Here is a 16,564-nt window from a genome sequence, read left to right on the forward strand (position 1 = left end):
AATTAAGCTTTCATTTTCATGGGTGCTGGAAACATACAAATCCGTAAGAATCGACATTTTTGTTTCGCCATAATAATATTTTCTCATACATATCACTTATATGGGGAGCCGGGATAGTGTAGTCGGTATAACGACTAACTACGGGGCTGGACGACCGAGGGGTCAGAGTTCTAGTCTACTCCACGTCGTCCAGACCGGTTCTGAGGCCCACCCAGCCTCCTATCCAACGGGTACCGGGTGCTCCTTCCCAGTGGGTAAAGCGACAGGAGGGTGAAGCTGACCACTCACCTCCAGCTAATGCCGAGGTAAAGAAAATGTGGATTTATACATACATTCCTCCATACGCCTTGGGGGAGCAGTGCTTAATTAGTTAAGCACAAGGACAATTTTACCTTTACCTTTTATCACTTATATGAGAAAGTAAAATAAACACCAAACTGGACGCGCAAGTGATCTATGGTTGCAGACAACTTCTGGTTCAGCCTTCTTTCTTCTTAGCTCCTTTACAGGCGACCCCATCAGGGTTGCTGCCTACAGTTTGCAGTCATCACTGTAACCATATCCGTCTACGTTCTGTGGCGACCGACATCAGTTAACACTGACAAATACGGTGATTAGTGAAATGGATGTCTGGAAGTGACAGCTAGGACCCCATGCGGTAACAATGACTCAGGCTCATGCTGAGTCCCGTAACGGAGCACGTGCAGCAAGACGGCTTATTCAGACGTCAAGCTTCATCTCCCTCCTGAACTATCAACCTTTTGCTCCAGCGTAAACAATTTCTGTACGCTGCTTAAATAGGAAACTGCAAGAAACGGACACATCATTAACAGAAAATATATATCTCTTGTGTGGATGAAAAGATAAATTTATTTAATGCTGAACTGCTTAGCGGAAATGGAAAACAACTGTAGGTCCTATGAAACGAACGTCAAAATATAAGTACCTGAAAAGAAACTGCGTAAAACATGAGTATAATAACATTGCTTTCTGCAGGTTCCTGGGTATTCTTCACTCTTAAGCATGCAGTTCATATACCCTTCAGCAACATATCTCATTGTTATTGAATCTGGCATAAAGGCGTAAAAACAACCTGCTGACCTTCGGGGTCGAATAGTTATTAGTCCTGCTTTGTAATCTAGGTGTCTCGGGTTCGATTCATTGCCCAAAGGTTGGCTATCTGATGAGGTTCTTCATGGATTCTCTAAGTCCCGCAGGGAAAACGTGTGATCGCTTAAAATAGACCGAGATATCCATCCTCAATTCGTCGTTCACAGCTATCGTAGCTTTCAAGACCATTACCTACGCAGTAAACTAACATCAAACAAGGAACTGGATCAACACGTCCAGCAAGGCTCTGCGCCCACTGGGCCAACTGCCAGGGATGTTGCTTCCTCAGTTAAGAGTAGCACGAGGATGACGTTGATCATCTCAATCGTCGACCGAATATACGAAGAAGAAGAAGAAAGGAACTGTATTTAAAGTTGTGCCAGAATAACCACACAGCAATCAGAGACATCTTACTGACTACATAATCACCTTGGTTTCACATAAACTTGTTCCAGCAGTTCACCTCCGTGTTACCTGTACGTTATTGTGGCTTTCTGCTACGCATAAACTAGCAGAGAGAATTACGCTGCTTATCAGGAACCAATACGAGTTCGCCTCGCTTGTACAGCAACTTCTCCGTCTTTGCTGTATTGCGCACAGTCTAAAACACATTATATCATCAATACACTTGGTCGTCGACTTCCGACCGACTTCCGTTCTGACTGACAGGTCGTAAGTCGATTATTTATTAACAGTATTTTTTAACCTTTCTAATCTTTTTATCATCTTTATAATTTATTTTTAAAAACTTTTACATTTTAATCATCTTTTATTTTTCATTTTTTTTTTTTTGGTCGTAAGTCGACGACCAAGTGTACTCCTGCAAGTAAAATGTGTCCAGTACGCACCGTATCGAGAAAGATCGGGGCGTCTTCGTTAAACCATTTTCTCCGTAGGTCACGCAAACATTCTGCGGACTGAAGTAGGCGTACTGAACATTTGTCAACGCTGTTTATTTTCACATGTTTCAAATAAACTCCCAACACTTCCACCATCATGATAAACAATGCACGATTAGGCTAAATTACCGCTTTGGTTCACCTATGTAGTTAAGCCCTCCATCTTTCCTTCTTATTCTTAATGCTTTGTATCCTGGTACCTGCTTTGGTATTTCATTTGTCTCCGTTCTATATGTGTTACTGAATACACATTGTGACGTGGATGTCGCAACGCTCGGTAAACACCCTCCCTCCGCGGTGACGTAACAGCATCGGAGCAACTGCCGCTGCTACGGTAACAGGCCAGTCAATACTCCATCCCCTTCCCCCGCGGTGACGTAACAGTACTTCCCACAGTGACGTAACAGGTGATACCGCGGTTACTACGCAGCAATAAACAACTCTCGGCAGCGTTCCCCATCAACGACTTTGTCCATCATCCTGTATTCTTAAAAAAGGCCCACAGAACACATTTTGGAAATGGGCTCTGTTTCCATCCTCGGGTGATGGGGAACTTTCTTCACCTTACTATTGACATATTAATATCTTGCTTAGTTTCAAGTTCAAATTTCCAAAATTGGTGTTTTATTATAGCAGTGATATCCAATTTTGAGTAGCTCATGTTCCATGACATTTGAGGTTCTCATAGCAATCACCATTTCGGATAAAACATCTTCTTGAATATGGAAGCAGGAAATTCCTCCAAAACGTTGGCAAATATGAGACTAAAACGCACTACACCCCCGAAGGCAGTAATCTTCAGCCTGAATTATCTTTACGAAACAACATGACAAATTGACTTCTACATGCATGCAAAGGTAAAAGGTAAAATTGTCCCTGTGCTTAATTTAAATAATTAAGCACTATGGCATGAAGACATATGTGTGAGAGTGGAGGTATGGCTACACCATTCTTGACCTCAGCACAAGTTGGAAGTCAGTGGTCAGCTACACGCTCAGTCCAGTTTACCTCTGGGGAAAGAGCCCCGGATACCCACTGGATAGGAGGCTGGGTGGGCCCCAAAACCGGTCTGGACAACGTGGAGAGGAGAAAAATCTTGAACCTACCGGAACTCAAACTTGACACCTCGGCCAGTTGAAATACCGACTGCGCTATCCCGGCTCTGTATATGCATGCAATGAAGTAAGAATTAGGAAACATTTCCATATGTAAATGAAGCTTTATATTCTGTCCTGATAGGAAATGACAGACCAGTTCTTCTAAAGAGTCCATGTTATATGATTCTGAAGTGGAATGTACTGCAGCTTTGAATGTAGTGGAAAGCAGAAAAGACATATCAGTACGTACTGTAGTCTTCTGGTGATAATGACAGATCACGGCGACACTCCGGCAGATCAGTAGGCTCCCAGCAACCACTGGGGGCGCAGGTTAGCACAGAATATCCGTACAATGTGAAGCCGGGCTGGCATGCATACGCAACTTCACCATGTACATGGTATCGTCCATCAGTTGCAGGACCGAACAAGGACCCGTGCTCGATGCTCGGAGGAGACACACACCCTTCCACGGGAACTGCAACCATAAGAATAACCACAACTTGCTACTATGCATCATCAGCATTTATTGTATTTGAAACTAACATACAATGCAATCCTGCTTGAAAAGATGATGGCCGACCAGCTGGTTGAGAAATTCCCACCTTTTGTGCAACCAGAAGGTTCATTACTGTCTTCACAAGAGTCTGAAACTGAAACCCATCTCGAACTATGTCATTCCAGTCTACACCCTCACTCATCTTTCTATAATGCATCGTAATATTATTCTCTCATTTATACCTTCTTCTCCGAAGGGGACATTTCCCTTCAGGCTTAACGATCACAATTTCTTACGCACTCTTACCTCCCCCATGTGTGTCATATGTCCCGCCCATCTCCTCATTCTTGATATAATCACACCAGGAACACTTGGTGAAAAGTACAAGTTGTTAAGGCCCTCATTATGCACACAGACGCGTTCCTCCAGGGAGGAGGGCCCCCAGTCTGAAGGTTCCGAAAGCTGTCAGGCAGTAAAATATGGTCATCGGTACCACGAGACTCGGAACCAAGAATAGCTGTGCTGGTAAGGACCAGCACCAGTTGCCAGATAGATAGATTGGGGATTGCATGCTAGGCTGACGACCTTGCTCCGTGCAAAACTACTGATGCGAAATCCTAAGAAGTGAAAACCGGATGGTTTAATCTGACAAAATCTTCTAAGGAAGGTTATAGCTCAAAAAGGGTTGTTTTGCCAGTAATGATAATAATATTTTAATTTCTGGCTTTGTAAATAGGAGATAGAAATTTAAAGGATGAAGTAAAAATGTAAAAGTTGTCTCTACGCTTAATTAAGCAAGACTCCATGAAGACAGGCGAAATGGCGTCCACTCCGACAGCCTGGTCATTATACAGACTGGCCTGTAACAGCTTCTTAGGAAGATTAAGCTTTCTGAATTAAAGATTATCAAAATAAATGACGTTGTGGCCTCAGTAATAGCCTAATATTTTAAACTCTTCATTCAGTACTTAATTCTGAAATCTCGAGACTTGTGGTGGCACAGCACTCAGCTCCTGGAATAAGTTAAATAATATCGAAAAGTAACGAACCACCCTGTAACTGCAAGTCATCAGTCCTAAAAGCTCATATAAAACGCAAACGTGGACAGTTCGAATTTATAACACACTTTTCCTTATTTTATAAGGTCAGATATGAACATGGTACCATCATATCTATGAGAATGCGTGTCTGTCGGTGACTAATGACTTCTGAACCAAATTGATTTTCATTAAATATATAAATATCATGTCATAATAGGCCATACAACCTTTGTATCTTTTTAATTTCATATCCACCAGTATTAACGACAGATCGGGTATACGAAATTTTGAGGTGGGAACGATCGAAACGGCACTTTACGAGATAATAAACCTTCTAAAATATATACTGTGACATGCTGAGCTATGAGCCCTCCCCCACCCCCCGCCAGCCGTGATGCGCCGAGCGAAGCCGAAGCGAGCCGATGTTAGCCGAGTCCTAGGATCCTGGTCGCTAGGCAACGCGAGTCAACAGCGGTGACGTCACCAAGTAGTAACAGCGGTTACTACCGCTAGCGTTGCTAGCAACACAGCGCCTAGCAACAAGGGTGCCTATTACGTGGCCGTATTGTCCGATCGAGGCTACATAGGGAGCAGCGAAGGCTATTCACAGTCAGTTGTACTGAGTCAGTCAGTCAGTCCTGGAGCTACCTACGAGTCAGTCCTCGAGCTACCTCCGAGTTATTTCCGAGTTAGCCAGCAACCAGTCAGTTGTATTGTGGCATTTGGAGTGTACTATTTGTGATACTGCAGATAGCAGTAATCGTAAATCTGTAATTTGGGTGATTGTAAGAGCGAGTGTGAAATAAAATTCGCTATATAAAATACGGCGTGAACTTATTTGTCGCGATATACGCCCGATACGCGACAATACTGTCTATTATGGTAATTGTTGTTTCGTGTAAAATAGTAGGTAGGCAGTGAATTCTACAAGCTACAAAGATTTTGGGCTGGTGGTCACAACTGAACAATGATATCAGGCAAGTGAAATTCTGCACACGCATAGATGATAAACATACAAATAAATATTGTTACAAATTACTCCTTTTATTTGTAAATAATTACCAACATGGCAATAGTGAGGTGTAAAACGCTGTGTGTGTGTGTGTGTGTGTGTGGTGGGAGGGGGGGAGAGAGGGGGTTAAGTGTCAAATGCTATTTCCGCCTAGTTAAATTCAAGTTAATAGTCCATAATTTTACTCGGACTAAAAATAAATAAAATTATATATATAAGGTTGTTTAAACGAGACTGACAGACAAACTGTGGGTAAAATGGCAAAATTAAACAAATATGGTGCCTTAAGTGATACGTAGTCAGGCTGTATATGTACCTGTAATTGGGATTAGAAAACAATAACAGTAAGTGACACGATAGCACAGACTTCTTTAAAATAACACAAGAGAGCGTGAGCTATATAGATTTGGCACACTGGATTCACTACAGCTCATGGCAACACATGCTCATATGTTTGGTGTGTGTGACCAGTCCAAATGTATGTGAGGATGACTCCTGCTTTCTGAAAGAGTTAACGGGAGACTGCCATATCCGCACGGCTGGATTCACAAGTTGCAATTTGCCGCCCACGCCAATTCGTCTCGTCACGAACACTGAGAAGCTCAGTCTGATTTAAAATTTCGGGGCAGGTGTCTTCTTCAGCAGATGAATAGGAGGCCTAGTTACTGGCGACGCCCGTGTGGCCAGGTGGTCATAAAAATCCCTTCTTTCATGGGGTTGGGATATTTGGCTCAGACATTGGCGCTGCCAAGACTTTTCGAGGGGAGACAGCCAGAAAACTTACTTAAGAACGTATGCCGATTTCGTTCAAGAAGTTGTTAAACGCTTTTAGTTTTTCTTGTTAATATGTTATAGTTCATTCTCTTTCAATGTGTACTTTAAAAGATCCAAGAGGGGTAGACACCTGTTGTATCCCAGTATTTCAAGGATATTCCTATCTTAAACCACGAATTGAAGTGCAGTCAGACTTTGACACTGAAATCCTCATATGCACAAATAACGGGGATTAGACCTTAACGAGCTCTGTACACTATAATGTTCTGTACAAATGCTTGTGCGAGAAGCTGTTCGAGAAAACAGATACATTTGTATTTAAACTTCATGTGAAGTATCGGCAGACTTTACATCTGACTGATAAAAGGTCGAGGTTCCCACACTTTCTAGACAACTGGCTCACATATGGTGGTGAGGTTGTCAGCCTTATGCGCCGGCCGGCTTTACGGCACGTAAAAGAACCTCATGCCTCAAGGAGGCCTCTGAGCCAAATTATAACGGACATTTCCCGCCCAACAATAGTCTCTAACGCCTCTGGTAGATGGGGGAAGCATCTAGATACCGCTGAGCCAGTAGAGGCCGAACTCGCTGGCTGAGTCGGGACTGATGGCACGCACCAGTACCGGTAGGGTATAGAGACTGGTAGAATATCACAGGGGGACGTACAATAGACCACTGGTCGCGGTGCATGGGGAAACCCACCCCCTCCAATAATAATAATAATATGCGCCGGCCGCCCTTTACCACCAGGAAGATTCCTGGTACTCATTTCTGTTCGAGGCTGAGTCGACTACAGGGCCACAGTACGGCTGGAAGGATTATACACCTCATCGCGAATCGAACCCGCGACCTTCGGCTTGTAGCATAGCGCCTCAACCAACTACGCTACCGCGTGTCCCTTTACATCTATGTGTCAGAAAAATAATTATGTAGATTCGTTTAATTTCAGTGCAAGCCCACTGAGATTTGTTGTGGTTTTCGACATGAAACATGAAGACGGACAGACCTCTCTAATATGCCTCAATTTAGGCAATTTGTATAAAAAAACACCTAAAGGCCGAAAATGACAATCGTTGTAACCATTTGTTATCGCATTCTTGTCCACATTTATTGAGCCCAAGCAGAGATACAAGAAACCTTCCTCGTGCTACATCCCGACCACAGCCTGAGTCTTTTCTACCAAAATACAATTATCTATATTTTCATACAGCGCTACTTGGATGCAGGATCAGACTTATGTCAAGAAAAAACGAAAAGACACGACCATGTATTGCGCGAGAGTCGAATCAGCCACACCAGTGTTGCAGAGAAAGGGGACAATTTACGTCTTAGCCCTCATGGCCACTGGGATCGGCCATCAAGTAATCTTATGTTTTTATATACCTAATTCGGCCATTAGATTGTAAATATCTTGATATTTTATACGATTTTACGTCTTTAAAAATCTTGACTCTACAACGACATTAATTCACTTCATACATTTGTACTGTCAACTAAACTAAATAACTCTTTACAATAAAAACGTGTTTTCCTGTCCATTAAAACTGTTATTTATTCTCTACAAGCGCGATAAATCTATCATGCGTGTTCTCAGAACAGTATCCGATAAATATACAAGCATGACAACGTTAAGTAACAGTTCAAAATTCGGTGTTACTACCTTATATTAACTTGACGGGATGTATTTTTTCGCATCGGGACTCCGCCAGCAGACTTGTGCATTCGATAGAAAGATACACAGTAAAGCTAGCCCTGTAACAGGCCGTGGAGACCCATGGTTGTGAGACGTCAAGGCTTCCACATTTTCTAGACAATCGGCTCAGAGATGGAAGCGAGGTTGTCAGTCTTACGCGCCGGCCGCCCTTTACCCCCGGGAAGATTTCTGACACTTGTTTCTGTTCGAGACTAAGTCGACCCTAGGCCATAGTGCGGCTGGAAGGATTAGTTAATTGAAAAATCCAATGACCTCATCGGGAATCGAACTCGCGACCTTCCGGCTTCTAGCATAGTGCCTCAACCAAATGAGATACATATAAGGTATTTAAAAAAGTCAATATTTGATGAACTTTACTGCAATAATCGAAACTCGAAAACAACATATAAATAAAGCACTATTACTATTTTAATTAGTGTACTGTAATTCAGTTAACAATATAAGGGTTAGTATGCAAGCCAGATTACTGATTAAAGCCTAAGTAATGTACTAGCTATATGTACAATTTGTGAACGGAGAAGTTCATGGAGGTAGGTCTAGGCCCACTGGGGCTGTAGTGCCAAGGAAAAAAATGTACAATTTGCTCTGGCATTAATAAATACTGCATTTTTTCCCCCCAAAGATTGTATTCAGGAGTTCTGTATGGTTTTCAGAATAAACAGCAATTATTTGCTCTAAATAATATTACTCAATTTTTCTCAGAACAAACTGAGATTATTTCCCTGAACAGCATGAATCGGTTGTTCTTTACAATGAAGGGGCAATGTTTTCCGCGAGGTAGGAACGTAATTTTCAAGCATTTTTCACAGAAAGTATGCACACACAAAAACTCTGTAAGACTTTTTCAAATAAAACAACAGAGAGATGGGGCTAACGTTAAGTTAAAAAGGTAAAGCTGTCCCCGTGCCCAAATTAATTAAGCACCATATTATGAAGACGTGCGGGGGAATGGAGGTATGGTTCCGCCATACTTGACCTCGGAACTTAGATGGAGATGGTCAGCTTCACACCCCGGAAAATTTACCACAGAAGAATCAGCCACCCGTACTCAATGAGCATAAGAGGCTGGATGGACCCCGGAGCCGGTCTGGAGTTCCCTTGCCGTGAATCAATGCCCGACCGTAGAGCCCGAAGCACGTTGCTATACCGACTGAGCTATCCCGGCTGTTCCTAACGTTAGGGTTCGCTGGGTTATAATTCCCTGTAGTCCGTTGAAAGTCAACTGACGTTTCGGAGGAACATACTGTCAGCGTGAAAGCAGGTAGCAAACAGAACAGTGTCTCTGTTTACCAACTGCTTTCATGCTGGTTTCTTGCTTCGCTTATTCTTCGACCCTGAAAATGGAGGCGATATGTTCCTATGAAAAGTAGGTTCACTTTCAACGGACTACAGGGCGTTACATCCCAGATGACAGAACTCTTCATAACCACCGCTGTGAGAACCTGCCATCCTATATTACAATGTCAAGTTTATTCACCAGATGAGAATATACAATGGTAAGGCACTTACAAACACCAAACATTAAAATAATCAATTTAGACAGAAAAAACAGACGGAAGGACCTCACTTAGGACTCGGGGCACCTATAAGGTATTTTCACTTCAATAAATTGATAATGGTATGTTTTCGCAATTACAGCACCATTATCTACACTATTAACATAAGTTTTTATTTCTCCTGTGATTTTAGAGTCAGCAATTCTGCCGCAGACTGTACTGAAATGCTTTCGTAACATCTTTATGTAGCAAATAAAATATCTGGCACGGCAAATTGACGGTACTAGTGAATATGGGTGTTCTGCATGTCAACCTTGTTTGTGGTCTCACAAGATCAAAATGTGTGAATATGAATGTGACTCGGTCCGTCTAGATAATAAAAACACTGACCAAATGTCTCGCCGATTATTTAAAGAACCATCTCTCAAGCAGACAAAAAGAGCATAAAATTGGTCACAACATATATTCTTCTCCTAATCACTTATGGTGCAAAGTGTTCACACATAGGATACATGAAAATGAATCAAGAAGTTCAGTATATGTCTGCAGAAAATAACAGTTCCTGTCTCTCATATAACCACTCACTCACTGAAACAATCACACGCGCGTGCGCACGAGATCGTTATAACAAATATTCTCATCACACAAACACACTCGCGTGTGCACGAGATCGTTATAACAAATATTCTCATCACACAAACACACTCGCGTGTGCACGAGATCGTTATAACAAATATTATCATCACACAAACAAACCCGCGTGCGCACGAGATCGTTATAATAAATATACCTATCGAACTGAAAAAACTATGTGTGTGCACGTGAGTGCGTGTGTGAATCAATCAATTCCATTACAACTAGAGATTCACTGAACTTGTCGACAAAGTTATGGTAACCTACAGAAATTCATCCTGATATGACGATTTCGAATCTGGAAGCACAGATTTTCCATCACTTCACAGGTTTGTGCAAGGAATTTTGAGTCAAAAAAGTGTGTTTTTTCACTTTCATATTTTTATGGCTTCAATATCTTTCATGACCTCTGACGCGAGAAAATGGTGTTTTATTAGCGAATAAATTCGGTTATTATTTAAATAACGTAATTATTTTAAACTGAGAAATGACATTCATGTACATTCCATACAAAACTTGGAGAATTACAAAAATCAAGTGTGTTAGAAGTTCTTTGTTGTCATTTCTGTGATCAGCCTATCGATGTAGTAAAAAAAAAAAGGTTACTCTGCACTTGTTATAAAAGAAGAATGAAAGCATACTGGAAAAATGTTAGCAGTTGGAAACACACAGGTACTCTTTCTCCGAACTTCATCTTCCTTAGCAATAAGACATTTCAAAACTCAAAACATATTTCCATGGTTGGGTTATAAAAATAGTCTTTACTTCACCTAAACATTATTGTTTATGAAAAACTGCTACTTCTAGAACGCAGTGCATCTGGCCAGGCCTGTAGAGCATGGAACAGCCTTTAACAGATAAGTTTGTCCAAATATCTTCTTACAGGGCCAAGCCAATTCAGTTTAAATTTTCGGTTTCTTTCTAGTCTGTGGAGTCGTCACAACGAAAAGTTACAAAATGTGCAATAGTACATGTTTGGAGGAGGGGATTTCTCTTGGATTCTGTGGTTCCTGGACTTCAAAATTCCAGACAGTTCACTATCCAACAGGAGTTTCCATTCAATTTTCGGCCAATTCAGACACAAAAACTACGTCACTTCGATAAAGTACAATTTCTGGTGTTATAAGCCGTACAAAGTTCAAATTCACAAAAGTGTAAGAAAAATTTAGTTCCGTTAAGTATGGTTTTCTGTGTTATCAAAGAGTTAATAAATAATTACTGAAAGAGCAAAAGTCTTGGAGTGGTGTACGTGACTGTAACATAAGGCTCTTCCTGACTTGCCCTAGCCAGGCCCGTAGAACCCTACATAAGAACTCATCTCTACCAATACTGCGCACAACCCAGCTACTCCCGACTTGTCCTTACTTGCGAGACACTTTAGTAATCGTAGGCGTAGAGAACCCTTGCCTACTAGCACCATCAACCACAATTCTCCTTCCTTCCCATGTAACTTCTCGACATCCACGAGACAGGGAAGGAGTGCAGTGTAATTTCAGTTAAGGCGTCCAGGAACACGGCGAAGGTGAAGAGCAAAGGAAAAGGAGGGGCAGTCATAGAAATAACCGAACAACGAAAGGGCCCAATGACTACTACAAGTGACGTCCAACGTCCGAGCATAAGAACAGTTACACCTGGCGTCCAAGCGTAGGACGTAACATAGTTACAAGTGGTTCCCAACGCGTGGCTCAAGTTCACCCGTGGGGAAGACTATTACAATAACTCGGGGCGAACCGAAGAGAGACCACCATCTCGAATAGCACGTCTATTACCGCGTCCATTCGTTTCCACGGGAACATGCTTGTAGAACCGTTGTCTAGCAATTGTCATATGCGTCACAATAACAAACTGGGCCATGACCGCTTCCTTCCAGAACCTTTCAAATTCATCATTCACAAATCATCGCATCATTCGACGCTGTACAACCTGAGCTACTGACAGCATCATTAAACAATCCATAGATCAATAAATGAACGCGAAACTGTGTTTGTGTGTGTACGTACTGCACTCTAGGAGGGCGCCCTGTACTATCTGCCATGTCGCCTTTTCGCAGCGGAGCAGGGCGGGCTGGCAGGGAAGGCGGGCATCGCGGTACCCGGGTTCACATCGCAGCTCCAACTCAGTGCCGGGCGCGGCGCTGTTCGCGTTCTGTCGGCCCCTCAGTGTCACAGCACGTGTGTGCGGCGCCGCCGGCAATCGTGGGCAGTCAGTCTCTTCTGCCTCCTCCTCCTCCTCCTCTTCCTCCATCTCTGCAAGAATCCAATGACATAACCCTCAGCTTGCAACAATGGGCGACCTGTTACGGTTGGTTCACAGCACTCACCGTACTCATTCATTATGTGCGGGGGGGCAGAGAATGCATAATTGCCATGGCGTTCGGCCATTCATTAATCTGTCATCAGCTTCCTTGCGTATACTGCATGAAAACCGCAACCTAGCAAGTTAATAAATTATGATAATAGGCAATTGTCCTAGCCAATCAGAGTGGATGCGCAGTGTTGGGTCGCTGGAACATCAGAATCGCAAGGTCGAATCCGGCTTCGGGAACAAATGTGTGTCCGCGTGTTTCTCTATTGTGCTACGGACGCCTAAGTCGAGGGCATGGGAAGTGGCGATCGAGGGAATCCTAATCAATTGAGGATTAAATTTTTCAGAAACAGTTCCCAATAGACGAACTGAGAAACACATATTCTATAATCGTGATAACACTGTTGAAAGTCGAAAGGGAACTTTCAGCTGTAATTACATATACATGTACGATATTTTTCAAACGCATTCTGCTACCGCAACTAAGTTCATTCGCTTATTCGTCCACACCTGCAACAACTTCCACTTCAGTCAAGAAATAATAGTTGTATCTACTTTAATCGGGATTTTATAATTGTTACTGGTAAGAATTTTTGTTAAGTGGATTCGGTTCTTTACTGTATACACAAAAAACGAACTGTGCGAACTGGAGATCGGGTTTCACAGAATGTTTTAATTTAAGTGTTTCCTTCTTAGGTAGTACAATTTGGTTCATCTAATCATCTCTAAGCCGGTCTAAAGCACGCAATGTCTTCGCTCGCTCGGAAGCCTAGATCATGGGTTCATGGACGTTTAGTGTCTGTGTACAGATAGAGGCCTTGGGACGAGCTGATCACCCGCCCAAGAAATCCCACCGAATGACTAAGATCCTGTAAAACGAAGTGAAACGGAGAGTTTCACGGAGGTAGGCCAAGGCCCAAATTGGGGCTGTAGCACCAAATGAAAAAAAACATCATCTCTAAAAGAGTACGCTGTATATAAATAAATATCATGTGACACATACAAATAGAGGAAAGAGTGTTCAATGAACGCCATTTCATTTGATCCATTATGGAACAATAATGAATTGTATCAACAGATTTCAGGGCCGCGCCATAGCTCAAGCGGTTAGTCGTTGGCTTCCCACCACGGCGGCCCAGGTTCGATCCCGGGGTCTGGTCAAGTGGGATTTGTGGTGGACAAAGTGGCGTTGGGGCAGGTTTTCTCCGTGTACTTCGGTTTCCCTGCCAATCTTCATTCCACGAACTGCTCTACAATCACCCTCACTTATCATCTGTGGCTGGTACAATAGGCCAGAAGTGACCGCAGTACAAGGGACTTAGTCCCACCCCACTAGCAACAAAAAAAAAAATCAACAGATTTCACGCAGCATTAAATTTCATAAAAATTTGCTCCGTCACCATAGTTCGTGTATAAACTTTACAGAATTTTACAAGGTGTTTCGGCTCTTAATGATCATCATCAGGTAACATATTTATATTTACTCTCCACTTTTCTGCTATTTTTCCCCAAACTGGCCAATGTTTACACTTGGGGGAGGCCATACATGTTATTTGCCATTGTTAAGGCCAACTTATAAACTAGTGCAAAATAATTTCCACAAATGAAAATTAAACTCTAAAATTTCGCGGATATAACATTAATGTTTCGCACCGTCGCCATGTTTGTAATTTTTAACATACTGTCACGATTTAGGGGTGTGACTATTAAACGGGGTATGGACTGCATTACTGGATTTACTGCCACCTTATACACGCCACCCGGAACTACAAGCAATACAGCTGCAGAGATGTGTTTACTGCAACGCTGTGTACCAACGAGCGAGGCACGGACCACAGGAAACACCGCTCTTCTACTGATTGCAAGCGTTCGACTCCGCGGGATTGTGTTTACCGAGCCGTTGCTAGCAATGAACTGTTCCGGCTTTCAGGCGTCATGTCACAATATGAAACCTGTTTTGTATAAAATCTTTAAGTCTGGTTACGCTCTCTCTCTCTCTCTCTCTCTCTCTCTCCCCCCCCACACTTTTCACACTTTCTATCGTTTCATTACTTATCACCATCTAATGTAGAGAAATTTGCAGAATTTTACCAGATACCCTCGTTTTACAAGTGACTAAAACTGACTGATCTCAGCAACCCAGCCAGAAGTAGTAAATACTTCTGTTATACAATAATACCAAAGTTTGATGGACAGAGAATAAACATTCATTTCAAAGACTATCTGACTATACTCTTCAACATGACCATTTCTCACACCTAGACTTGCTGCTTCTGACTACTATTCCAACGTAACATCCCCAAACCTCAGATTACATCTGATATAAATGAATGAAACAAATAATTTATTGTGTTAGCATACTGGGTCTAGCTGACATTGCCAGATTATTAATTGGCCCTTGCCTGAACTCGCCCTGCCCCACCCGATATCCAGTCCGCCTCCGCGGTTAATTCACATCCATACACTTGCTGCATATATCAAGCAATTCAACGCAATGTAAGAAAAATCTTGTAAGATTTGAGGCTTTCACGGCGGTGACTATGAAGAAAGCAGTCTTCTGGGATTTGGCACCGTGTATATGTGGTGTTAACCGACGTTTCGGAGGAACGTATCGCCTCCATCTTCAAGGTAGAAGGAAACATATAAGAAATCCGCAAGCGAAGAGACCGTGAGAACCGGTAAAAGCAGACTGGTGAAGACCACCGACGTTTCGAAGGAACGCGGGTAGACGTACACCGAACTACAGGGCGTTATAACCCAAAGGATCACACTCTTCATAACTGCAATTTGCTGAACAGACCACTAGATGGACAGTATCTATGTTATAAATACTGTATTGACATTTGCGCCGATCAAAGTGGCCGCGCGATCTAAGGCATCAACTGTCTTCGCTCGCTCGAACGCTGGGATCGTGGGGTTCGAATCCCACACAAGGCATGGATATCTGTGTACGTTTATTCTGTGTTTGTACTGTTCTGTGCGCAGGCAGTGGCCTTGCGACGGGATGCCCAAGAAGTCCTCCCGACTGTGCACAAATTAAAAAACTGAAAAAACGGCCAAAGCCCAAAAAAAGGGCTGTAGAGCNCAGAATTGAATAGAACTGACACTGGCGCTGAACAGCGGTTCACGTGTAGTATGATGCTTTAAACAGTTGGGTGGGTGGGGTGGGGGGAAGGAGCGAATATACCAAGAGATATTGGGTTTTCCTCAGGTGAGGACGGAAACAGATCCAGTTTCCGAAACGTCGTTTTTTTCTTAGTTATCTTAAAAACCTGGACGATGGATAAAGTCCGAAAACCCAATATCTCTGCGTGTTATACACCATCGTCAGAATCCTATAGTAACTGAATATACCAAGGAACAACTTACTGTAAAATGTTTAGCATCTACTTGCTACCACGTGCACTCCGAGTTACACCGAGATACAGAGGGCATGAAAGTGGCTCTACTGGAATTCTCTGATTGCCATTTATATTCAATGATTCTCTGAAGGTTTGTGGCCATAGCTGATCCATTATAACAAAACAGGTATCCCTCGTTTTAAGAACGCTCGATTTACGAATTTTCGCTACAACGAATCTAGTCAATTTGTAGCTATTCTTAATTTATTCGCTACAACAAACAAGTTACGTTCGTTAGATTTTTTTTGCGAAGGAGAAGAAATAATTATATAACCTTAAAAAAATGTTAGGAACAGATGTTCTTCTCTGTAATGTGTGTGCACTATATTTATCATGACTGCTGGACAAGCATTAGCTTCTACAATGTATCTTATTGTTTTTGCAGTCGGCAGACCTGCCAGCAAATGAATGCCCTCTACTTCTGTTACTACCAGACCAACATGTAGCCTATATTTGTTTTATAGCCACGAAGACGTGTGACTAAGAGGCTTCGTTTGCACAATAATGAGCTTCATTGCATCAGCTATGAGAAAATAAACGGTAAGAAAATAACACAGTTTTATTTGAGACAATAAGTATCATAAACAG

At 42.5% G+C, this 16,564-nt stretch overlaps 1 protein-coding gene across 2 annotated transcripts in view; it reads right to left on the minus strand.

Moving 5' to 3' along the window:
• The window catches only part of LOC111868224 (sushi, von Willebrand factor type A, EGF and pentraxin domain-containing protein 1), a 73,768-nt gene that overhangs the window by 34,616 nt on the left and 22,588 nt on the right, over window positions 1–16,564 (minus strand). For both annotated transcript variants that reach the window (XM_023858674.1, XM_033752959.1), the window contains 2 exons: window positions 12,272–12,517; window positions 3,357–3,581 (listed from right to left, as the gene is read on the minus strand). In XM_023858674.1, coding sequence (XP_023714442.1) covers window positions 3,357–3,581; window positions 12,272–12,517 — 471 coding nt within the window. The remainder of the gene's footprint in view (window positions 1–3,356; window positions 3,582–12,271; window positions 12,518–16,564) is intronic.

This window comes from Cryptotermes secundus, unplaced genomic scaffold, assembly GCF_002891405.2.
Source record: "Cryptotermes secundus unplaced genomic scaffold, Csec_1.0 scaffold232, whole genome shotgun sequence".
NCBI lineage: Eukaryota > Metazoa > Arthropoda > Insecta > Blattodea > Kalotermitidae > Cryptotermes > Cryptotermes secundus.